At 31.1% G+C, this 27,282-nt stretch overlaps 1 protein-coding gene across 3 annotated transcripts in view; it reads right to left on the bottom strand.

Annotated features, from left to right (window-relative positions):
• SLC35B3 (solute carrier family 35 member B3) overlaps window positions 1-27,282 on the bottom strand; it is a 52,997-nt gene that overhangs the window by 19,653 nt on the left and 6,062 nt on the right. For all 3 annotated transcript variants that reach the window (XR_007949393.1, XM_051970714.1, XM_051970713.1), the window contains exons 2-6: window positions 15,135-15,416; window positions 11,092-11,213; window positions 8,000-8,154; window positions 5,142-5,249; window positions 2,536-2,633 (exon numbers count right to left, since the gene is read on the bottom strand). Coding sequence is in view for 2 of the 3 variants with exons in the window: in XM_051970713.1 (XP_051826673.1) it covers window positions 2,536-2,633; window positions 5,142-5,249; window positions 8,000-8,154; window positions 11,092-11,213; window positions 15,135-15,416 (765 nt within the window). In the remaining variant the exon portion in view is untranslated. The remainder of the gene's footprint in view (window positions 1-2,535; window positions 2,634-5,141; window positions 5,250-7,999; window positions 8,155-11,091; window positions 11,214-15,134; window positions 15,417-27,282) is intronic.

Raw genomic sequence — 27,282 nt, 5'->3', positions numbered from 1 at the left:
TTTGCCTACAGTATCTGGCCAGAGTCGTTATTATTTTAATACCAGTTATCATTATTATTATCAACATGACAACTACCACCACCACCACCACTTCTTGTCTGGACTATTGCAATAGCCTTCTAATTGGTCTCTCTGTCTCACTTCTTCCCTCTCTAATCCATCTTTCACACAGCTACAAAAGTGATATTCCCAAAGTACACACTTGATCTGTGTTCAATAAGCTCCAGTAGCAACTTATTGCTTTTAGGACCAAATATAAACCCTTGGCATTTAAAACCCTTTATAACTTCATTTGTAACTACTTTTCTAGTCATTTTATAAATCCCTCTCTTTAATGTCCTTTTGGGCACAGAAGTCTTGGCCTTTTTACAATTCTTCAGATATGACTTCCCATCTTTTTTATCTTCATACTTTGGCAAAGGCCAGAATACAGCACAACTGGAATGCATTCACTCTTCATCTCTATCTTTTTAAAAAACCCTAATTTGCTTGAAAATCCAGTTCCACTGTCACATCCTAATCCTAGAAGTTATTGCTTTTCTTCAGAAATTTCTCTTGGTTGAGGCAGTAACTATTTATTTTTTGTTTTTGTGCCTGGTACAGTACCTAGCTCATTGTATATACCTGATAAACTGATTGTTCATTCCACTTTCATAACTGTGAAAAATTATCATATAATATCATATATGTGTGTCCCCCTCCACCCCACTTTAATTTTTGGCTTTTTGCAGTAGTAAATTGGTATCATTGTCATTGCAATTTTCAGTTACTTTTCTCATTAATTTTGATAGGTACTTGGAGAAATAAAAGAATGTTATTTTTCTTTGAGTCACTTCAAAAGAATAATGGTATGCATACATACATATACATGTTTATATGCTTCAAGATCTTTAAAAATCCTATCTAAATATAGAATCCTTTCAGATAAAACTTAATGTCATTTCTAGATACTGCCAGAGCAAATTAATGTTAATAATATAGAATTTTCTAGTCATGACTAATTCCTGTGAATTTTTATCTAAAATTTCTTTGGGAAATCATAGATTTTAGAACCAGATAGAATCTATATTTAGAACCTTAGACTTACTTATGGAAATAAGTAAGATTTGAACATAAGTACTCTGATTCCAATCACCCCCACCCTCACCTCTCAGCAAAATCAGATTGCTTCTTAGAGTAATTAGAGGGAAATACTTGAGGAAAATACAATCACTTTTTACCAACAATGTCTTTATATTTCTTGATTCATATTTGCATGATACAGTACAGTTAAGATTTAGTTCTTAGATGAGATTTCATCCAATTACCTAGTTTCTGAGACTAAATGTTTTTTACAATGGAAAGATCTGGATCACTTAAATTTGGCACAACTTCTGACTATATATTCATAATGATTCACTTATACTAGACTTAATATTTAAGCATGTGTGTGTTTATATATATAATTTACAAACATTTGCTTCTTCCCACCCTTCCCTACACTCCCAAATATGTATTCTTCTTTAAGCACTTTTCAATTTAAAATGGTCAAATGGTAGTTTAGGGGTAAATTTATGTTCAGGGGTAAAAAGTTACACATTATGTACATTAAATTTTTCCCCTTCCATATATAAATATTTAAAATTTCTAAATGTAGCAGCTTTATAAGACAGGTTAGTTAGTAAGGTCTTCTCTATGATTTTTAAAGAGAGTAAAGATGAGTGAGATTCTCTACAACTTTCTAAACTGGAACCCTAATACTGTAAGAGGTCATGTGTAATTCAAGGAGATGGATGGGATCTCTTCCAATTGGTAAATGCCTAAAATCCTGATCCTTGGATTTCTACTAAATACTACGGAATAACTGCACTACTACTGTCTAATCTTAAAAGCCAAAACATTCCTTCAAAATGTTTTTACTTTAGGGACAGTATACATAACTCACAACTATTTTGTGAGCTTGTGAGACTACAAAATTATCTTCTAACATTTCCAACTATGAAAGAAAAATGATAGGAGTTCAAAGTCATATGCAAATATATATACAGCATCTTAATGGTGGAGCCAGAAAGTAGAACTCAAGTGTCTGGAGATCTAGTCTAGTGATCTAATCACAAAGCATACTGCCTTTCACTTACATGATGATGTAAGCACATATATCAATTTTCTTTTTCAAGCTATAAAAAAAATGAAAAAAGAATGCTATGTTTTAGAAGAAAAAATTGTAATTATAAATCCAAACATTATTTCAAAGAGAAACATCTAACTATTTTAAGAGTTTATCTTACTTTATGACAAAGTAATAAGTCTATTTCCAATAAAATAGATTAGACAGGAGTAGACTATTTACACTGCATTTTTTTTCCTTCATAAAAGTACTTAGAAGTTCCTTTAAAATGACTAGTTTCCTAGTGGACATAAAATTAGCTGATCTATCAAAAACAAAATTCACCAACAATTTTTCAGGAAGATAACTACTACATAAAACAAGGTACATTATTGCATTTGAATTTTTATATTTGAAAATATAACAAGTGTGCTTGAGTTCATATTTACCATTTCTGAATTGGAAGCATTGTGCATCTTCATAGCTTTTTCTTGTACATTTCCTATAACAGCATCTGCACAGAGGGCAAGGGAGATAAGGACCACACCTTCCAGAAAGTAAAAGACAAAAACAAACAAACAAAAAAAACAAAAAAAAGTCTCTATTTAAACATAAGAAACACAACAAAGTATTCAGGTTTTAAAACTTATCTTTAAACTTGAATTTTCACATAAAGAAAATACAGTCTTGCCATGTCATGTTCATTTAAGTTTCATGTCAAATTTCCTTTACATCTAGTTTAAGCGATACACAAAAAAAAGACTGATCTCTTTATTAAAAAGCTTATCTTGTATTGGACCTAAAATCATATCCTTTGGCTTCAATAATGATGACATTCCATAGAATTTATTACAAAAAAGATTCAAGCAATAAAATTTTTCTTATCTGTCTGGCTTCCTAAAGTGACAACATTCGTTTAGAAGCTTTTAATTCTCCTATTAAAAAAAAAAACAACAACAGTAAAACATAGTGGATAAGTGCACCGTCCTTGAACTAGTAAGATAGTAACGAGTCTAACCTGAGAATCATGTGTGGCTAGGTGATCCTCATCGTTAAACTTCTCAGTGCAGTCTAGGCAAATATCTAAAACTTCCTAAGTTGGGGTCTGTGAATAACATATACATAAGTAATTACAATACAAAAGGATATATTGCACCATTAATTAAGATAGTGATTTAAGGGGAAAAAAAGAATTGAGATTCAAGGGCAAAATGATCATTACTAACTAGGAGATAGGGTAAGGCTTCATACAGAGTATGGCAAAAGGATGTGTAGGATTTCAATGGGGAAAGAAAAGGGCTTATTTTATAAATAAGATACAACAGTAGCAGAGATATAAGAGCAATTAATAGGCCAGGTAGAAGTAGAGGAGAAACCATATTATAGGGATTTGAATACAAGGTTAAATTCAACTTTATTCAGTAGGTAACAGAAAGCTATCTAGATTTTTAGAAGGGATCAACATGACCAGAAATCTTATTGCAATAGGAGTCAATTACACTTCTAAGCACAGAAATGTAAAGCAGACATGTGCTAGGGTTCTACCTCTTGGGATCATACATCACTGGCTGTTCAGTGTCTACACAGTATGATTCTAAATGGACAATATATTCATTCATGTAATCCATTTTTATTGCCAATTCAAGTAAGCAATCTAGTAAATAGTCAGCTAAGAGCTTTTTTGAATCTTGATTAAAAAAAGATAATGAAATTGGTTGAAATAATTAGCAGTAATCTAAACAGCATATTTTTTTATTGGTTATCTCATTAAAGCTTATGCTTATATATTGTTATTCCTTTGAAGTTCAAGTTTACTTATTTTAAGATTGTGGACCATGATGTTTAAATGTGATTGGACTATCAATTCTTTTCCTCTTGGGATTCCATGAGCAAACTTGTCTGTGAACTCCTATTTCTGCCAGGTGTATCTTTTTTGAGGCTAATGTGGGGGTACTTAATGAAAAATATTTCCTACACTCAGTAAAAGTGTAAATTCAATACTTTACTTTAAAGGTAACAAAATATAACTATGCAAATTAATCCAAAGTAACATTTTAATCCTTTTATAACATTCTTAAATTGTGAATGAGATTTTGGATGTTACCACATTTTAGAATATTTATTTATTTCTAAATATATAACAGTATTTATCCTAGTTACTTTTAAGAAATTATAAACCTTATTTACAGAATTCTACATAAAATGATAAGAGAAAAATTGTTCATCAATAAAAATTCTAAATACATTTGGATTTTATCATCCTGTATGAGACAGCCAAAATTTTTCATTCTATTTAATTTTATAGCACATATCCATCTTAAGTGAGTCAGTAAAACTGGTTGTTCTTGACAATGTGAACATTAAACTTTTTAAAATTAAATCAAGATGATTCAAAGGTGTATTTATTACCATTTACCCATATGTGTGTGTGTGTGTGTGTGTGTGTGTGTGCATGCACATATGTATATATACACAAACATAAAACTTAAAAAATAATTGATTATATAATTATGAGATTACCATCAAAAATTAGAAAAGCAGCATATTATACTGCATTTTTTGTTGGAAGAAGCTTCAGGATGATCTCAGTTTGAATTTTAGTAGTTGAGTGACTATGATTAAGTCACTTAATTTCCCTGAGATTCAGCTTTCTCTTCCTTACAGTGGAGAGGTTAATGTCTACGCTTGGTAGATATCTTGTAGATTTCTTTTTTTCAGATTAAATGAGATAATGTATATAACGCAAATTGCAAACTTTAGAATTCTATAAGAATGTCAGTTACTATGACCATGAAGCAAAACTATGGTTCACATGGGAACCAATGTTTGATTACCAATGTTTGGTTACCAATGGCTAACCAAAAGCTACCAAAACAACTAACCTTATTTCTTATGACCTTTGTAAATTAATTCTTCATATATAGCATATGACAAGCTTATATCAAAATGACTTTAATTATTATTCTGGACTTATACCAGATCATCATCCATATTTCTTATAAGTTTCAAGCAAACGTGAAAATGATTACAAAATCCAAGAGAACAAAGAGTTTACCTGTCAAGTTGAAATTTGGTGCAACCGTACTGTCAGCTAGAGTAAACCATATCAGCCCAAGACTCATACACACTGCAGCAGACACATCTGCAATATTGTAACGCTTTCCTATATAAAACAACAGTTTATAAATATCAGGTATTCCCATTTTATATATATATACTTAATATAGTTTTATGCTTTAAATTTAATAAGGTCTTCTGCATAAATCCTTATATATATTATCATGGCTCTTCAAGGCTATGTCCATGGAATATGAGATCTGCCAGGCCTTTACCAAGTAGGCAAATGGCATCCATGTCTCCCCATCAAGTTCATAGATATTTATCAGCAAAGGATTAGCTACCATTTGATGAACTGCACTATATATAACAACTTAGAAGTTTGTTTATGAAGACTTTGAGGAGTTGGAATGGAATAACAAGTCCATGACGTATTACACTGAATAAAGTAGAGCAGCTAGCCACTTTTTCAAACATCACTATAAAATCAGAAAGTAAGACTTGTAGCTTGAATTCAGCCACAACATGTGTGATCTTGGGAAGCCATAACTTTTCCATTAAGAGGGAGTTTAACACAACTTTAAGCATTTAATAAATGCGATAAATTGATGTGAGATTTCAACTCTACACCATCCACATCCACATTAATACAAAGGGACTCTAAGGTATAAATATATCTTCAAATATTTTCCAATAGGTTAACACTAAAAATGTTCTGAATAGCATAGGATGGACTTCCCTGTTTATCACTATACTTATCAAGTATTTCTAGAGAAAAACTAGTGATATCCAACATTCAATAGCCATGTACTGAATACCCATTTGATGTAAAGCAATGAACTCATTCAAAGGTTTAATGGTTTTGGCTTGTAACTACCAGATAACCATTGAAGTTACCTTCTTGTGTTTTATTTCTGTGATTCTGTATTGAGAATAAGAAAAACAAAGTTCTTTTTCTCAAATTTGTAATCTAACTGCTGGAAGAAGAGAATTTTCAATGAACTTAATTGGGAGGGGGAGGGGGATGGGGCACTTTATTAGCAAGGGCAATGATTTTTGAACTCGCAAGAAAACTACACAAACACATGTATGTTTTTATGGTTCTTCCAGCTAGTCAGTTGTAGATTAGTGGAGTGATGATTTAGGCAGTGTGGCTAATAAAATATTCAAGTCCCATAGAGTCACTAAGCTTCCAGTTATATGAGATATAGTTACATGATGTATTTTTAAAAATTGCTCAAAGATCACCTATGTTTTAATATTTACATGCTAACACTGAGGTGTTAAGGAAAATAAATGAGTTTGGTCACTGACAAAACATCAAGTATTAATGATTTTATCTCAGTTAATCAGTCAACAAACATTGATTAACCATAAGCTGCTTATAAAAGCACTGTGGTAGATACTAGGAAGGTAGAAAATTTAGGTTAAATTTAATTCCTAACTTCAAGAAGGAAACTCTCTAACGGGGTTAAGACACAAGGCACATAACTATTATATTAAGCATTTTAAGAAAAGTTCATCAGAGAGTCGTAAAACAAATACATATGTGTGTGTGTGTATGTATGTATGTGTGTGTGTGTGTGTGTGTGTGTGTGTGTGTGTGTGTGTATGTATATAGTCTGAAGATCATTACCACTTAGGAGAATGAGAGAAGGCTATTATATCATGATCATAGTGTCAAATTCTTTATTATTTATGTCTCAGCATTTGGGGGTAAGTCACAAGGAAATGTGGGTATTATCTACATTTTCATTTATAAATTATTTTTCCAGAAGTGAAAGTTATTTGTAAAAAGTAAACCTTTATAAAAAGCTTACTTAATATGTAGTTATCTTAAGACAGATTATTCTTAGGATTTTTATCTGAAACAAAGAGTGCCTTAAATTTCTTTTTGCAAGTATTTTCTTTTTAAACTCTTATTTCCATGTACAGTTCTATAGGGACCAGAATGAATCAAAAAAATAAGCTTAAGGAAAAAACAGCTGTGTTTGAGTTAATTCTTTACTTAAGTGTGCAACTTGTCTCTTTCCAGCATTTAGAAAGAGACACTAATGAGAGTGGATTGGTGGGGAGCACCAGATAAATAAGATTTATATAATCACTTCATTGTTTTGCTGTAGTGTGGTGAATTCCAAAAGGAAATAGAAATATATTTTGTACTTTTATATACTTCTCCACTTGATTAGGACAGATAAAATACTTTTGGCTACATCTATTTTCCTTTAACTGAAAGAGTAGAGGGCTCTCCTTGTGTCTTCTCTTTTTAATATCAATTTTAAACAATATAAATATAACATTGTATTTATATAAAATATATACAATGTAGGAATAAAAGTGAATAATTGAAGAAAATGAAAGAAATTCTCCTAAATTTCAATTCTGAACTATTCTCATTTGTTTGATGATTGGCTTTCCTCATCAAAGCCTGTTTTATATATAATCAAGAAAAAACTAAAATTCGGAGATTAAAAATGAATACAAATTATCTCAAATAATTTAATAAAAACAATTATTTATTTTTTATTAAATATGTGTTTATTAAAAACACAACACCTAAAAGTTTTATAAATTTAGGAAAAATGGAAAAAATCCTGATACTTGAACTGAATGCATCCAGGTTAAGTACTTCAAAAGACATGTCAAATACTTCAGGAACAAGATACATAATTGTATTTTGTTTTGAAAATTATGCCCTTTTTGTAATATACCACTCATAATTTAAAAATTAGAAATGAACATTTTCCATTTTTTAATGGAAACTAAATGTTTTTTTTCTAATGTCAGATGCTATTAAAAAAACTTTAATGGATAATCTTTAATTAGCTCAAAGGAATATTAAAAATCAATCATTACCTTGAATAAAAACTCCTCCTAGCATAACTGGAATCAATTTGCAGCACTTGAAGATGACTTGGGTGGGGTAATTCAGGTAGCCTAGGGAAGTGTTTGACAAACCCATAGTACCCACGGTTAGAAAAGCTATTATCATATAGGTTTTTCCTGGTATCCTGTGAAATACAATTAACATTAAAATGAAGATTGGGGACAAAATTAATAATGAGACAACTCAAGATGTGTTCACAAAAGGAAAATAATTTAGTAAATAAGTTTTGAATTTTTGCCTAGCAATACTAAAAAAAAAAAAAAAATCTTTTTTTTTTTTTTTTTTTAAGTTTAAATTATGACCCTAATATCTTTGAATCATTTTATGGAAGTATGTTGGAAAAATAATAATTCTGACTTTTAAAATGATGAAAAGTTTGTGAAAAATTTACATTTTTATTTACTATTTTTTACAAATATATAAATCATATGAGAAGATACAGAAAAAAAATTACCTTACTAAAGTCACTAAAATTTATTTTGCTGTGGTTTATGTAATACCAAATAACCATTTTAATATTTAACCTCTAAATTTCAATTAGGATTATTGTAGATATAGTCTATATATCTACTTAAGTGTACAACTTGTCTCTTTCCAGAGTACAATTCTATAAACAATTAATAAATGTAGAATTAGAACATCTTTGATTTACACATTTTAAATTTGCTTTATCTTTGGCAAACAATACCTAGAAAACAAAAGTATTTTCCAGTCAAAATTATTTATTGACTTAATTTACTTTCATAAATTCCTAATTCTTGGGAAAATAATGTTTTATTGAAACTTTAAAAAAGTCTATATTGATTTTTTAAAATTTTCTTTATTAAAGAATACATGACCTTATGTTGTGTAATAATTACAAGCTGAAAATATAAAATACAATCTGTTCTCAATTATAAAGGTCAAAAAAAGTTTGGTGTAGGAGAATAAATAAATTAAATACTTAGTTATTAAATCTATTTTACAAATATTTTAACTTCTTTTTCATTAACTATTAAACTATTAAAAAAAATTGAGTGCTCTGATTTCCTCTCTTCCTTGCTTCTAATTTCAGTCTTTGGTCAAAGTGCTGAAAAATAAAATAGTTCAAAAAGGGGATAAAAAGAAAGTTAAAAGAAAGCAAAAGGATATAACATTCATAAATAATACAGAATAGCATCAGCTTTAATAAAAAATGAATAAATATCTAAAATTGTACACATTTTTAGTTTAAAAATGCCCAAAGAGATGCTGTAATTTAGGAGCTATCTGTGCTTTAATCATAAGTCCACTTTTGGAGGATTTTATACTTTGGTCATAAAATATACCTTGAATAGATATTTAATGAAAATTTTTAGTTCAGCATCATATTTATCTACATTATAAATTAGTTTATTTAGTTTACAAATCCTTCCCTTTGACAGAATACCATATTTCTTTACTTGTACTTGAATTATGAAATCAAATACTCTTATTTTAAAATATTAAAAAATATGTAATAAAACAATATTACATATTTAATACACAATTGTATAATGTATAATTTTAATATAAAATATTTAAAATATGTAACCTATGGGTAATGTATTTACTTAAAGTTTATGGAAGTCTTGAAGTTCTTTAAATGCCATTTATAAGTCTAAAATTAGCAAAAGTACTTCTTTTGGCAACTTGTGTTAAAATTTGAGTTAATACAACTTTCATCTTCTACATATCATGTTTCACTTAATGAAATTGCACCAGCTAACTTTTCATGAGCAACTAGGAAGCCAGTGGCTTTTAAACATCTTCAAAATATTTCTAATAGCGTCTCTATTTAATTCTCTGTGAGAATTTTGTCTTATCCTTTAGCAACAAAATAAATAAATAAATAAAACACCCTGGGGTTCTACAAAATCAGCAATAGAATTCAAAAGAGATGAAATTTTTGCAACCATCATAGCAATATATCTGTAATATGTTTCTATTTTATCAACTTCCAATCAACCCAAACAATATATTGGAGCTTAGGAATTTTAGATATGGAACCAACAATAGATACTAGTAGTCTAAAGAATTTTGATAATCATTGCTATAATTCATCTCTTACCATGATAATTAAACAAAGAAGACTATTGGAAGAAAAAATTAATGAAAAAAGCTACTCTCCTAGATAATAAGTACTGTGATGTTGGCAGTTATATTAGCAACAAAGTTTTGTTTTTATTTTAAAATTAGACATTTTTATCAATTTTAGTAGCCAGAATTTATGTATTATCAAATAATAATAATGATTGTTTTATAGATGTATTATAGCCTTCTCAATCTACAAATATACACATTTAAATATAAAGATATATAATAACAGAAAATATCAGAGAACATGTATTTCCAATATTTCACAAACTTGAGACTACTAGAAGTCATATATCTTATAAACTATTTACAAATATTTCTTAACAGAATTTTATGAGTTTTTTTTTTCAATCTAGTTGCCTTTGTTAAAAACAAGATGCAGAAAAAAAAAATTCTTACTATACTAAAATTTCTTTTGTTGTGGGGCATGAATATGAAAAAAGTTGAGTCAAATACATTTTAATTAACACTGTGAAAAGTATTCCATGTCATCATTTTATTATTATACTATATACTTCAGTTTGTGACTCCGCACTTTACTGAAACTTTTACCCACAAATAAAACTTCATTTAAGATAAAAAAAAATGTCTATTTAAGATAAAAAAAATCTTTGACTGTTATTTTGTTTTAAAAAAGCAAGACAATCAGGAGTAGAACCTGTATTTTTATATTCATTAAAAGTATGCAACTACAAAATTTTTTATTTCCCAGATAATTTCTGTGAGCATTACTTGAAGAATAAATATTTTTAAAAGTAAGATGATAGAATTGAAACAGTCTAATTAGTGATGAAAATAAGGAGTTTAAAGTCCAACTGTTAGAATTTAAGAAGCTGATAATTGTTTTGAAAATTTTGTCTTATGTTCTTGGTATCAAATATGATCTTTATGTGTAAAATGCCTAGAAGACTATTTGTCCCAAATTCAAATCTTATCCATAAGTGAATTATGAAAAAAGAAATCATACCTTCTTCTTTTGTCCTGAATAAGTTGAAGTTCTATTAGTCCAAATATGGAATAAAACCCAAATTGAACTAAAGTAAGATACCAGCCAAAGGGCTTAAAACCTTCCACTGAGAATATCAATTCCTGTCAAAAAATTTATAAAATTATTTAAGATCCAATATTATTACTTACAAATAATTAAACACTATCAACTCAAGAAACAACATTTAAAAGGCAGAGCCAAAGACAATGAATAACAACATCGAATAAATGAGAATATAATCAGACACAGGTAAGTCAGAATGAACCTAATCAAACACAGAATCTGAAAGCTATTCTACAGAAGACAGCAGTAATAATGTAAGATGCTACTCTCCACAAAACCGATTTTAAATGATATATAGGTAAATCCTCAGTAAAACAGAAGAATGGGGTTTGTGCAGGTGTTTCATTCTTCCCTCTAAAATTTAATATTACATAATTATTGCAATTGAAAGAATTGCCAAAATGACAATCAAAGGCTAGTTTATTCCAACAATCCCAAGACACTGACTGAATAGATAGCATAGTTTGTTAGAATATAAGAGCTCAAGCTTCTGTATATATTACACTTCTCTATAAAAACACTCAGTTGGTTGAACTAAATGATTGCTAAGATGTATCTTAATGATCATGAATTTTATAAAATCTAATTGACCTGAATCCCAATAATTTAGAACTGGAATATTTTAGATATGGAACAAGATTTAGTTGGCTTTTACAAATATTAGCATGCTAATCAACTTAATAGCATAAATAGTTCCCTTTGGAATGGGAATGCTTAACCAGCTTAAGGAAGATATTTTAAAGTACTTTTGAAGCACATAATATATACAAAATAAATTTATTGATTAGTCATGTCTCCTTTGGTCATCCAGACAGTAATCATAACAAAATTAGAAAGAATTTTCTTCAAAATAATCTTATAATTCAAATTTCTTAAACCAGACTGACTTGACCATAATTTGTCTGAATTGGGAGATTTTTATGTTCATGACTCATTCTACAAGAATGGGATTTTGTAGTTGAAAATGAGCTTAGCAAATGTGAATCTTCATAGCTATAAATGTACTCAACAAATAAATAACTATGCTTAAAATTAAAAAAAAAAAAACAGAAATCAAATAAGGTACTAAGAATTTTTTTGCTTAAAAATTTTAAAAAAGCAATAATATATTGAATTAGACATTCACTGATTATCATGAAAAAGATTTTAAAGTGTCTTGGCATTATATTAAAAAGGAACTATTAATTCCTTTCTACATATCGATCTGTAAACTGCCTTGCTTTCTTTTAGGTAAAAGAAAACAAAATGAAATCACAGCTTTCAAAAGTATGGTTTGGCATTTAACATAAAATATGACTAGTACGATGTGTAACTAATCTATCGGATTTTTCATTGCCAAAGGTCTTGACTTTTACTTTAAATGAAGTCTAATATCATATTTTTATATACAACTATTTTCATAGGAATATGGATTTAAAAAATAAATATGGCAAAAATGAATCAAATTATAATGACCTTTTAAAATAATTTTTGTTGACTTCTGTACATGCTACTTTAAAGGAGTAAAAGGAAGATAACCACTTTTTATTTCTATTTATTACTTAAACAAATGTGTCCTCAAGAAAATTATTCAAATCAATGATTCCTGTTCTTCTGCAATAATGATGGCACAACTCATTATGTAAAAATATTGTAGATGAATTGAACAAATATGCATAAAAAACAAGATATTCATATCAATTCATATATAAAAATGTATATAATTATAGCAGTCAATTTTAATCAAAACCATAACTGGTAAATTTCCCATATTGGTAAATTTTAATAAGTAGTTGTAATATAAGAAATGCTTTAAAAACAGATTCTGGATGAGGCAGGTAAATGAACTTTTCAAAGAGGATTATTTTAATGATACTCATTATACTTCTTTAGACATTTCAATATGGTAAAATTTCTATTATGTATAAATATTAAAAATTTTAAGGATTTAATAAACTTTTGTAACTGACATGACACTCACCCTGTCTTTGTATCATTGCATGGATTTGTTGGATAATTTCCTTTGACCATCACCTATGAAATCATCTTTTGTCTTTCAAAACTACTCAACCTTCTACAAGAATCCTTTCCTGACCATTCCCACTTCCCCCACCTGTTAGTATCTCCTTACATTTATTTCGGATATGCTTATTTGTAAACAGGTTGTCTCCCCTAATAAATAGGGTAGAGACTATTTTTCTGTTGTTTGTGTATCTCCAATGATGAGCATAGTAACTGTAAAAGCTGGCCCTATGCTTAGGATTCTCCTCTGCTGGATCAATATGCAGGTCATAACCTAACAGGGGTTCTCAAACTATGGCCCGCAGGCCAGATGCAGCAGCTGAGGATGTTTATCCCCCTCACCCAAGGCTATGAAGTTTCTTTATTTAAAGGCCCACAAAACAAAGTTTTTGTTTTTACTATAGTCCAGCCCTCCAACAGTCTGGGGGACAGTGACCTGGCTCCCTATTTAAAAAGTTTAAGGACCCCTGTACTATACTGTCCTGAGCCCTCTTCACTTCTCCCACTATAAGATTTCACTTGGTGAGCTCATCACTTCCTATGGATTTAATTATCATCATTCTGCTAATGATTCTCAAATATATTTATCTAGCCTCTAATCACTCTGCTAATCTTTACTCTTCCATCTCCAACTATTAGACATCTTAACTGGATATCCTGTAGACATCTTAAACTAAAATGTCAAAAACTAAACTTATCTTTCCCCCCAAACCCTCTTTATTTTCTTCTCCAAACTTCTCTATGATTACAGATACAAGGTTCACAAACTAGATGTCATTTTTGATTCTCTCACACCTCCATATATATGTTACCAAGACCTATTGATTTTAAAGATTTCTCAAATATTCATTCCTCTCTCTCTCCTCTAACGCCGCATCATCTCACACCTGGATTATTTCATAGTCTGGTTGACTGATAAGTTTGCCACAGTCCATCCTCCACTTAGCTGTCAGTGATTTTCCAAAAGTGCAGGCCTATCATGTCATTCTACTCAATAAACTTCAATGGCTCCCTATCATTTCCAGAATCAAATATAAAAGTCTGTTTGTTTTTTAAGATCCATAAGAACTAGTGGTCACCCTCTCCATTCCCCATCTTTCCAATCTTTTTATACCTAACACTCTCAGTATCTTCAATCCAAAGACATTGATCTCCTTCTTGTTCCTTGAAAAGATTTGTCTTTTGGATATAGACATTTTTAATGGCTGTCTGTCATTCCTGAAATGTTCTCCTTCTTCATCTTTGCCTTCTGACTTCCCTTGTCTCAGCTAAAATCCCCCTTATACAGGTAGTTTTTCAAAATCCTCTTAATACCAGTATCTTCCTTCTGTTGATTTATTTCTTATTAATTCTGTATATAATTCGTTTGCATGTGCTTTCCTATTAGATCATGAGCTTTTTATGGGGTAGAGTCTGTCTTCTGCCTTTCCTTTTAGTCCTCTGGTTAAGCACAGCATAGTGCCAGGCACTATTAAGTAGGCTCTTAATAAATATTTATTAATTGGATGGCCTGTTAGTTGATAATATTAATTTTGAGATTATTCAGGGCACAAATAATGACCTTCTAAGTTACATTTACTTTAAACTTTTTTCCACACGTCCAAAGAAAATTTTAAATTTGTAATTCAAATAATTTATTAGAATCTAATTTTATAACTTTTTCTATCACTAATAAGAATCTGTAAATTACTGCCCAGATTTCTGTGAAAATCATAATGTTCCTCTACTTGAGTTGCAGAATTAACTTTATCTTTGTAGAGATAGCTGGAAAATTGATGTAAAAAGTAAATTTTATAAAACTTTTACCTACTTAAAATTTAGGATTTAACTAAGTCAGCCAAATAGTGTATACACACATAAATATGCACGTACACATGTATATTTAAGTACTATTGCATAAGAACAAATAGCATTAATAAAAAAGGAAATAAATGAAAATGGGATTATTTTTTCTTTACCTGCAAATATCCATAGATTAAGTAAAATACAAATACTCCTGTAACACATATGAAAAACTGAGTGGGTTTGTTAAATTTGCTGAGATTTATACCAAGTACTACAACATCATCTATTGACTTGATGTGCGGTGACATAGTTTGGGCTTTGGAAGAGACACTGATGGAAATATATTTCCTGGAGTTGTTGAATTTCAGATCCATTGTTCTTAGTTCGATGCATTCAGTGCTTGTGAAGCTACCTTCCTTATTTTTGATTTCTTTCTTACAATGCTGACCAAAGTCCTAGACAAAGAGACAAAAAAAAGATGTGTGAAATTCAAATTTATTTTATCTTACATTAAACATTGCATTATACAAACTGATCTCACTCATTCTCAATATAAAAGTATTTATTTACCTTATAAAACCATCAAAATATGTGTGCCTATGATCATAATTCATCTTCTCCTGTTTAAGATGATGATAAAGGTACAATATAAACAGCCTGTTTCATACTCATTTCCGCAGTGACAAACTAATAGTTAATACTAAATTATTATCTTAATCCTAGGGTTATACATTTTAGAGAGTTTATAATATACATAAGTATAAAACTCATATTTTCAGCATTATGTCAAAATAACATTCAAGTTACAAAATACATTGTTTCTTATGTTAGTTTATTTCAAAACAATGAATTAAAAATCATATTTTTATTTTGAGGCAATCCTTTTAAAAATAAAAATACCTAGTTTTTACATGTAAAGTTTCAAAGACTGTACAAAGAATATGGAATATAACTTTTGCAGTTGTATATTCATGTAACTATTTCCAAACAAACATTTTTTAAAATGGCACAATAATCCAACTCATTAACTATTTCCATGAACGATTTTTTTGTCAGCACCCTCAATAATTAGCACCAGAGAGAATCCTAGAAAACCTACTTTTGATAAATACTACCTGTGTGACCCTGAACAAGTCACTTACTCTCAAAAATCCTCAGTTTTCTTATTTGTAAAATGGGGATAATAATGCCTATAGTACTATCTCATAGGATTGTTGTGAAGCTCAAATCAGATAGGGTATTTAAATGTCTGAAGTTGTTATCTTTATTACTGATTTTTAAAATTTCTTTAAAAAGAACAATGGATTGTGGCACAGTATCCGCAAATTATTATTTTATAATAATTTTTAAACACTAAATTTTAAGGGAAATTGTTATGGGCCAGAACTTGAAACAAGGTGCTAAGTGACTGGAATTAATAGAGACAATGCTTATGTACTTAGTTCACACTTTTAGAGTTCACACTTTTAAGAGAGTTTACACATTAGTTCACACCTTTGGAGTTCACACCTTTGTGGACGAGTTCACACCTTTAAGAGAGGATATATAAAGAGGCACTCCCCATAAGCCCAGGAGAGACTTTTGGGAAATTCACAAGGGAGGATTCAGTGGAGGAGATTCACAAGTCACAGCTCCCACAAGCCCACTCTCTTGGAGAAAGAGTCAGATCCATTTGATATTCCACCATTGTGCTGGCTGGAGGCTTTGGATTCAGAGGGAGCTGGAGGCTGAAGCTGGCAGAGGCAAAGGACAAGCGACAGGAGCTCTCAGAACCAAGGAGAGAGATAGGCCTCTAAGAAAGCTAACCAGGCCCAAGAAAGGACACAGGACTTGGAAAGGAAACAATAAAGGATTGGACTTTAACTCCTGACTTCATTTGAGGTGATTATTACTCTGAACTGAAACTAAGGCTGCCTCTAGAAGCCCCCCAAGAAATCTGTTCCTAGAGAACGATTATATTTTAAAGAAGAGAACATTACAGGAAATGGGAAAAAAAATGCATATACTGATTAAAGTTTTTAGTCATGTCTACCAATGGAACTGACAAAAAAGCCAACCCATCCCCAATTGCTCTTACTTTTGTAAGAGTATTAGAGGACTAGCTGAGTAGGACAGAGTCTGTTTATAGTCAAATACTTTTTTTTAAAGAATCTTTTCATGCATTAATTTAACTTGATACTCTAAAAGTGCTTTGTTTATTTAATATTCAACAAGCAGCTACGCCTCTGGAGAAACTTTCATTCATAATAAGAAAGAAACCTTAAGACAGAAGAAGGTAACTATAGCTAAATGGAAGAATGGCTTGTAAGTCAGACTCTAAAAGTAATTGGCAAAGATAGTCTTTATCAAGTGTTCAAGGCAATAAGAAAAATTATTTAATAGTCTATTTTGTTACCTAGATTTGAAGGACTCATGTAAAAGGTTGATGCAGTTTATGTAGCAAATTGCATTGTGCTGAATGATTTAAATAAAACTCTATTAAAAATATGTGGAAAATTATCTTTAAAAAATCAATCTATAAGCAATAATTGGTAACATTATATACAAGTAGATGAAAATAAATATGATTAAAAATTAAAGCAGCATCATGTCCATATATTATAAGCATTATTATTATTTATTATTATTATTTTTTTTGCCAAGGAAAGCTGAAAGGCTTAAGGCATAGCAATTACCAAATAGTAATATTTAAAAATGAATCTGACTTTATTTTAGATGGGACATGTCTGATTACCAATATGGTAGTAATTTTGGAATTATCTTTGCATAGTTATTAAATCATCAGCTAATTAGGGCAAATTCAAAATTAAGAACACATTAAAAGAACAATAAAGATGAAAAGACAGTGTTAACGTGAAGTAGCTTCCAGTCAATCTCAAATGAGGCATTAGCTTTGAAAAATGGAAAAAATATAAAAATAATGACAATAACTGTGGTTATAAACTATTTCACAGAGATGTTTACTAAATATAAAAGAATCATAATGTTTAGGTCAAAAGAGCTTTAAGAGTTAAAAAGTGCCAGACATGACAAGTGCTAAAATAATATCATAAAATATGGATTATTTTTTGTAGGTAGGAAATGAGTAATTACTGATATAAGAATCATTTCCAAATCAGATGTCTATGTACAGACCCTAAATATTTTGATCATTTAACCCATTCAGATTCCATTTTGTGTACAATAATAACGAAATGCTTTCTGCTGGTCAATCAATAAACATTAATAAAGTGACTTATGTGCTAAGGCACTCTGCTCAGTCCTAGGGATACAAACAAAGGCAAAAGATAGTTCTTACTCTTAAGGAGTTCCTAGTTTAGTGGGGAAGAAAATATTCAAACAACTATGTACAAATAAGCAAAAAACAAAAAAATAAAACCTAAATCCCAAAGGTTAAGTTTGAGACAATAAATACAGAGAAGATACTAGAATGAAGGGGGATTGGGAAAGACTTGCTGTGGGGGTATTATGTTACCTGGGACTTAAATGAAGCCTGGATGGAGAGATGAGGACAGCCAGTAAAGATGCCTGGGGTCAGGAGATAATACAAGGAACTAGAAAGGGAAGAGTTTCACTGTATCAAACATTACATGAGGATAAAAAGGAGTAAGGTATAAAAAGATAGAAAAGGTGAGGAGGGTGGGAAGCATTTTATGAAGAGCTTTGAATTCTGAAGATTATATTTGATCCTGGAGGCAACAGGGAGACATGGAGTTATTACTGAGTAGAGTGATGACATGGTCAGCCCTTAGCTTTAAGAAGATAACTATGGAAGCTAAGGAAGAACTTCAATGGGAAGAGGCTTATAGTAGGAAAACCAGAAGGCTATTGAAATAGTCTAGGTATGAAATAAAAAGGGCCTAAACCAGAGTGTAGCAGTGCCAGAAAAGAGAAGGAGGCATACATGAGATATATCACAAAGATAAAACCAAAAGGAACTGACACTGATTGGAAATTGTGAGACAAAGGGGAAAAGACTATGACAACACTTATTTTGTAAGCCTGGGTGACTTGGAATAAATACCATGGTACTAGTAATAAAGAAGTTTAGAAGATGCTAAGATTTGGGTTGGTGATGGGGAGGTAACAAGTTCAGTTTTGGATATGCTGAGTTCAAGATAGCCACGATTCAATCCAATTCAATATTTTCAATAGCAGTTAAAGATAATTAAACTGATAAATGGATGAAAGAACCATCAATACAGAAAAATGAAACCATAGAGTTGATGGCATTACCAACTGAAATAGTATACAGAGAAAGAGAAAAGGACCCAGACACAGCCCGATGGACTGTGTTTACCCCAGAGTAAACAGATATGCCTTGGAAAAAGATCTAGCAAGGAAAGAAAAACAGACAGAGGTTGTGGGCTGTAATTGACAGGATGGTATAACTGACAACAATGATAGGGAAGTTTGAGTGAAGGCCTTTTTAGGGAGCAAAATTATTTTTTGAACATGCTGAGTATGAGATGCTTATGAGACATCCGGTATTATGAATCTCAGATTATACATAACTATATACCGTATATACTCGAGTATAAGCCGAGTTTTTCTGCCCAATTTTTGGGCAGAAAATCCCCTCCTCGGCTTATACTCGAGTCACTAGATAAAACATGTGTAAATATCCCTTTGAATGCCCCCCATGCTGTGTAGTATACAGCGCGAGTGCAGACTGTGATACTACAGGGTCGGCCGTTGCTACGGTGATGCGGCTGTTCCTGTAGTATCACAGTCGGTAACCGGACTGTATACTAATGCTGGCAACTGCTCTACATACGTATACCGGCACCCGCTCTCCTCCTCTGCAGGCACCGGTGCGCTACCTAAACCTACTGATATAATAAGTTTTCCCAGATTTTTGGGTTAAAATTAGGGGCTTTGGCTTATATTCAAGTCGGCTTATACTCAAGTATATACGGTAGTATGGCCTGCTATATTAGGAGCTACAAAAAAGGCAAAGACCCCCAAAAAAGCCTCTAAGATTTTAAAGAGAGACCACACAGGACGAGGAAGAAGACATGAATAGATTATAATCTCTACTGATAGAGGAGGTAACATATCCTTGAAATTATTGATTCACTTAAGTTTTACCAAAGGACTTAAAGAAAATCAATTGATGAAAGTTATATAATATAGGAGGATTTAAGCAATATAAAAATAAAAGATCACTTATATTTTTTTAATATAAAAAGCTCTATTCAGTAGGGACTTCTAAATAATATTAACAGCAATAGCTTCTACAGGTATAAAAATAATTTTGTTCCTTTTGTATTAATTCATTTTATATTGAGAATTCACTTATGAATTGAAAATACAAGAAATCTCGTATTTTTTTAGTTTGTAAATAAGAATGAGGTCAAGACAAAGTCAGTTATTTTACTCAATTTTTTAATGTTCAGCGTGTTGACCTGGCTAAAATTAAATTACCCTCAGAGATTATCTTATATGACCTATTGCCAGATATACAGTAAAGATATTACTAATATAAACAATACAAAGATATAAAATAAAATTTTAGCAGTGAAGAGCAGAAGAGTTAACAACAGTTAACAGGGATGAAAGAATCAACTGAAGAATCACTAACTGAAACTGCTTTCTCCAAAGTTTGTATTGTCCTTTTATTTGCCATTTCACTTATGACCTCACCAGTTCCCATGAGATCAATTACCAAATGTCATCTGCATTTTTATGCAGGTAAGTGTAAGCTCTATGAGGACAGAGATTAATTTTTAAAAAACTTTTCTGTGCATTCCCAATGGGTGGTGTCTGGTGGCACCTGGCAAGCACTTAAAAAAAATGCTTGCTCAATGATGAAATATCATTGGCCAGTCCTGTCTACTTTCAATCCAGGGTACATAATTCTGTCATATTAATTTTCTAAAAGGTAGGATGTATCATGTCATTACCTATAAAATGACAGTAATTTTGTTGTTTACTGTCTCTAGTTATCCATGCTTATCTGTTTACTGCTATTTATTCATGCTGTTTCTTTTTCCATAAGGAATGCTACTCTTTCTTTTCAGAAGATTACTTTGAAGTCAACTTAGAGACCCTCTCAGAACTAGCTCTTAAAACAATTGCACAAAAAAACTTGAAATTTGGGACATATCTCCCTCTGTCTCAAGAGCATAGCCCAAATTTAATATAAAATTAAAAACCAAGACATACACTGGGAAAATGAACAAAAACAACAACAAAAGAACCTGACAAAAGAAAGTGACTATGATGACAGGAAACACAAACCCAGAAGACAACAATCAAATATGCCACATTCAAAAGATCAAAGAAAAATAAGAATTGGTCTAAAACTCAACAATAATTATTGGAAGTTTTAAAAGGTTTTTTTTTTTTTTAAATCATATAAAACAGGAAAAGCATAAATTGGGAAAAGAAATGAGTGATGCAAGAAAATCATAAAAAAAGGCTTGGAATATGATATTCCAATGTAAAAAAAGAAGCAAGAATCATCTATTCAATAAAACTGAGCATAATCTTTCAGATAAAAAAAATGGATATTCAATGAAATAGATGACTTTCAAGTTTTCCTGAAGAAAAAACCAGAGGTGAACAGAAGATGTGACTTTCAAATACAAGACCCAAGATAAACATAAAAAGGTAAATAGAAAAAAAAAAAAAAACATAAGTTATGCAATGAGGTTAAATTAGTTAAATCCCTACATGGGAAAATGATACTTGTAACTCCTAAGAATTTTCTCAACTTTTAGGGTTTTCAGAAGTCAAAGCTATCAATAGTCATATGAAAAAATGCTCTAAATCACTATTGATTAAAACAACTTTGAAGTACCAATAGGAGGTAACCCTATCAGCTTGATTAATATAACAGAAAAGGAAAATGACGAATGTTAGAGGGGATAGAAAAATTGAGACATTAATGTACAGTTCACTACTGTATTCAATCATTGTGGAGAACAATTTGGATCTGTGTCTACAGGGTTATAAAATGATATATACTCTTTGATCCTGCAATACCACTTATCCCCAAAGGTCTGTATTTCCAAATAATTAAAAAAGAAAAAAGAAAAAAGGACCAATATATTAAAAAATATTTATAGAAGCTCCTTTTATAGTGGCATAGAATTGGAAATTGAGGGGATGCTTATCAATTGGGAAATAGCTGAACAAGTGGAGGATATGATTATGATGGAATACTACTATATTATTTTATAAGAATACTATATAAAAAATGAAATGAATGCACTCAGAGAAAACCTAGAGACATACAGATGCAAAATGACAAGAGCAGAACCAGGAAAATATTAAACATAGTAACAGCAATATATTACGATGAACAACTGTGAATGACTTAGCTATTCTTAGAAATCTAATGAACCAAGACAATTCTGAGGATTCATGATGAAAAATTTTACCCATTTCCAGAGAAAGAAATGATGAAAACTGAATGCAGATCAAAGCATTTATTTTTTCTTGTACCCCCTTCAAGGCATCTGTTTTCTTAATTATTTTTTTGCATGATTATATACTTATATAATAATATAACCTATATAATAATATAGTATAACCTATATCAAATGGATTGCCTTTTTAATAAAAAGTTGGGGAGAAAGGGAGAAAATTTAGAAGTCAAATTTAAAAGTGCTACTTGTAGTAGGGAAAAAATAAAATATTAAAGGGTGGGGGGAGAAATACCCAAGAAAAATGTTAATATATACCAGATCTTGTGTATATATATATATATATATATCTATCTATATATCGCTATATTTATATATATAATTATATTATATGTAATAGTTATGTTATTTTATATAATAATATATAATAATTATATATATAAACTGAAGATATCTATATCTATACATATAAATAGATATAGATATCTTCAGTCTTCTCATCTGTAAAATGGAAAAATATCTTTAATATTTACAAGATTGCTGTGAGAATAAAAGGTGTATAAAGCATTTTGCAAACTATAAAGAGTAATATAAAAAGTCAATTATTTTCTTTTTATTCTCCTGGAACAATCCTGAGTACTCAATAGGACTGTTGATAAACTGTATTTCTAGTTGTGTAGAAGGAAACAACTAGTTGAAGGCAAAAGAAAGTCCAAAAGAAATGGAAAATCAACCAAATGACTGGAAAAATAAAGGTGAATTAAAAAAAAAATAGAGAATAAAAAGATTATTTGGCCAGAAGAGAAAAACAAAAGTTGTTTTAATTAATGTTTTTAAATACTATGTCAGAGACTAAGAAAATGAAAAATAACTGGCTGCTGTGTTTCCAATTAAGATTTGCTGAAAGATAAGGTTAAATTAGGTAAGTCAATTCTTCAAATTTAACATTAGGATGGCTTTCTGAAGGCTACACATTAGAATATTTTTTCCCCAGAAGGTTTTAAAATAGAAATAGCTATCTCTATATATAAAAATGGGGAGAATCCTTCAGCCAATTATTAACTTTTAAACTTATTAAACTTAATTTTTTATTCTTCTTTGGCATTAAAAAAAAGTTATTTCCTACTCTGTTTAGTCTCTTTATCTGAATAAACTTTTGAAAAGCATGTCAATTTATAGCTTTGTAATTATTGTGTTTACAACAAAAATTTTAAACTATTATTTACTTTTGAAATGTCTAAAATAAAATCTGACTGGATCCTGGAAAAGAAGTAGCCTTGATAATACTTATTTTTAAATAATATATTATAAAGTATAAGTAAGCTATCTGAAGTTCTAAACTTTATTTTTTTTTACAATTTAACATTAAGTGTATAAGAAGTAATAATATAATGTCCAACATAATCAACATTGATTAGTGTTATTTTTCAAATGATCTAATGGACTTTAGACTAGTTTTCTTGATTCAGCATCTAGAAAAAAGTTTCCAGGCAGCCAAAATAAACAAAAGCCAATGGAAAAAAAAGTGTGACCTTACAGATTCAACTAATATATAAAGAATCTATTGAGCTTAGATTTTTTAAGTATATTTTTCTTTGTATCTTTCAGTAGTATGTTTCTTTCCCTCACTAAAGTCATTACTTTCTCTTCCTTTTAACTTTCTTTTAACATTCAATTAATTTAACAATGTCAAATGTGAATCCACTAATACAGATAATATAGTAAAAACAAAAGAGAATTGTCATAGGCCTTTTATAGCATGATTATTTGCTTTTGAGAGGCAGAATATCTAGTTAGGGGAATGAGTGGGATCCTTGAGACAATATTCCTTCTGCAATCACAGAGTAAGGATCTATAGATAAACTGGAACTCAAACTCTTTACTATATGAGCATATGCAACAAATATTTATTAGATACCAAGGCATTGTTAATTTGATGTCTTTAGGACTTCCGGCCAAGATGGCGGAAAGGAGGCACACAGCTGTGTAAGCTCCGTTTTTTCTCTCAGAATCCATTTCATTACAAGCCTCTGAATTAATGCTTGACTGAAAAAAACACCCACAAATAGTTACAAAGAGAAGACATCCTTGAAATTTGCTAGGAGAGGTCTGTTTTTGCTCAAGGGCAGGGACGGATTTAGATTGGGCGCAGGCTGAGGGCAGGCAGCAGCAGCGAGAGCCTGGAAGGCAGCTCACAGCCGAACAGACCGGAGGGGAGTGGGGTGTGATCTCAGCCGTCTCTGCGGGGAGAGCTTTGCTACAGGACTGGATACTTTGCCCTGGCAGCAAGTCAGCAGACAAGCAGAGAAGCTCAAAACACGGGGGGGTGAATAATACAACCCCAAACAGCTGGAGTCTCTCAGGACCTGGCCACCCCTCCCCCACAGTGTCTCAGCACTCTCGGAGTCTCAGAGCCCAGGTGCAGCACAGCCATCACTGTCCTGTTAGTGCCTTGCTGCTGCCCCTCCCCCCCCGCAGTCTGTAGAGGAAGCTTGGTAACACCACCCAGCCCCTTCCCCCCAAAAAAGCAGATTCCATTTGTTTTTTGTTTTTTTTGGACTCTCAGAAAAATATGATTAAAAAAAGAGCCTGGACATTATTTTCCAGGAAATTATCAAAGAGAACTGCCCAGAAGTCATAGAAAGAGGGTAAAATAGACATTGAAAGAATTCATCGATCACTTACTGAAAGGGATCCTAAAATCAAAACACCAAGAAATATAGTGGCCAAATGCCAGAACCCTCAGACAAAGGAAAAAATACTGCAAGTGGCTAGAAAAACCCGATTCAAATATAGAAGAGCCACAATAAGGATTACCCAGGATCTAGCAGCATCCACATTAAAAGATTGAAGGGCCTGGAATATGGTATTCCGAAAGGATAAGGAACTCGGTATGCAACCAAAAATAACTTACCCAGCCAGAATGAGCATCTTTTTCCAGGGAAGAAGATGGTCATTCAACGAAATAAGCAAATTCAACCTATTTTTGATGAAAAAAAAACAGAACTTAACAAAAAGTTTGATCCACAAATATAGAACTCAAGAGAAACCTAAAAAGGTAAAAAGAAATCTTGGGAACTATATTTTTGCTATAAAGATATATAAAGAATACATGTATACCTTGTTCTAGAAACTAGAGGTGGAAAGGGCATTGTACCAGAAAAGGGGTAAAGTGGGGGGTACTACATCTCAGGAAGAGGCAAAGGAAACCTATTATATCTGAGAGAAAGAATGGAGGGGGATGAATATAGTGAGTATCTTACTGCCATCAGAATTGGCTTTAAGAGAAAAATTTTAGACATATTCAAGTTATGGTGAAACTTCTCCCACCTCATTGAAAAGTGAGAAGGGAAAAGTGAAAAGGGAAGGAATAAGCTAAGCGGAAGAGAATATGGAAACTGAGAGGGAAAGGGGTAAGATAGGGGGAGGAACTCTAAGGCGGGGGGAGGGATACTAAAAAGGGAGAGCTGTGAGAAGCAAGTGGTGCTCACAAGCTTAATACTGGGAAGGGGGTAAGAGGAAAGAAGGGAGAAAAGCATAAACAGGGGTTAACAATATGGCAAGTAATACAGAATTGGTCATTTTAACTATAAATGTGAACGGGGTAAACTCCCCCATAAAGAGGAAGCGGTTAGCAGAATGGATTAAAAGCCAGAATCCTACAATATGTTGTTTACAGGAAACACACCTGAAGCAGGGAGATACATGCAGAGGAAAGGTAGAAGGTTGGAGCAAAATCTACTATGCTTCAGGTGAAGTCAAAAAAGCAGGGGTAGCCATCCTGATCTCAGATCAAGCAAAAGCAAAAGTTGATCTAATTGAAAGAGATAAGGAAGGGCACTATATCTTGCTAAAGGGTAGCATAGATAATGAAGCAATATCAATATTAAACATATATGCACCAAGTGGTGTAGCATCTAAATTCTTAAAAAAGAAATTAAGAGAGCTGCAAGAAGAAATAGACAGCAAAACTATAATAGTGGGAGATCTCATCCTTGCACTCTCAGAAATAGATAAATCAAACCACAATATAAATAAGAAAGAAGTCAAAGAGGTAAGTAGAATACTAGAAAAATTAGATATGATAGATCTCTGGAGAAAACAAAATGGAGACAGAAAGGAATACACTTTCTTTTCAGCAGTTCATGGAACCTATACAAAAACTGACCATATATTAGGACATAAAAACCTCAAACTCAAATGCAGTAAGGCAGAACTAGTAAATGCATCCTTTTCAGACCATGATGCACTGAAAATTACATTCAACAAAAAGTCAGGGGAAAGTAGATCAAAAAAATAATTGGAAACTAAATAATCTCATACTAAAGAATGATTGGGTGAAACAGCAAATCACAGACATAATTAATAACTTCACCCAAGAAAACGACAATAATGAGACATCATGCCAAAATGTGTGGGATGCAGCCATAGCGGTAATAAGGGGAAATTTCATATCTCTCTAAAGGCCTACTTGCATAAAATAGAGAAAGAGAAGGTCAATGAATTGGGCTTGCAACTAAAAATGCTAGAAAAGGAACAAATTAAAAACCCTCAGTCAAACACTAAACTTGAAATTCTAAAAATAAAGGGAGAGATCAATAAAATTGAAAGTAAAAAAAACCTATTTAATTAATTAATAAAATTAAGAGTTGGTTCTATTAAAAAACCAACAAAATAAATAAACCCTTAGTAAATCTGATTAAAAAAAGGAAAGAGGAAAATCAAATTGTTAGTCTTAAAAATGAAAAGGGAGAACTTGCCACTAATGAAGAGGAAATTAGAGCAATAAGTAGGAGTTACTTTGCCCAACTTTATTCCAATAAATTCGACAACTTAAATGAAATGGAAGAATACCTTCAAAAATATAGTTTGCCCAGACTAACAGAGGAAGAAGTAAATATCCTAAAGAGTCCCATCTCAGAAAAAAAAAATTGAACAAGCTATTAAC

This window comes from Antechinus flavipes, chromosome 1 (assembly GCF_016432865.1).
Source record: "Antechinus flavipes isolate AdamAnt ecotype Samford, QLD, Australia chromosome 1, AdamAnt_v2, whole genome shotgun sequence".
NCBI lineage: Eukaryota > Metazoa > Chordata > Mammalia > Dasyuromorphia > Dasyuridae > Antechinus > Antechinus flavipes.
Note: the sequence above shows the minus strand (reverse complement) of the source record. Positions and strands in the feature narration are given on the sequence as shown.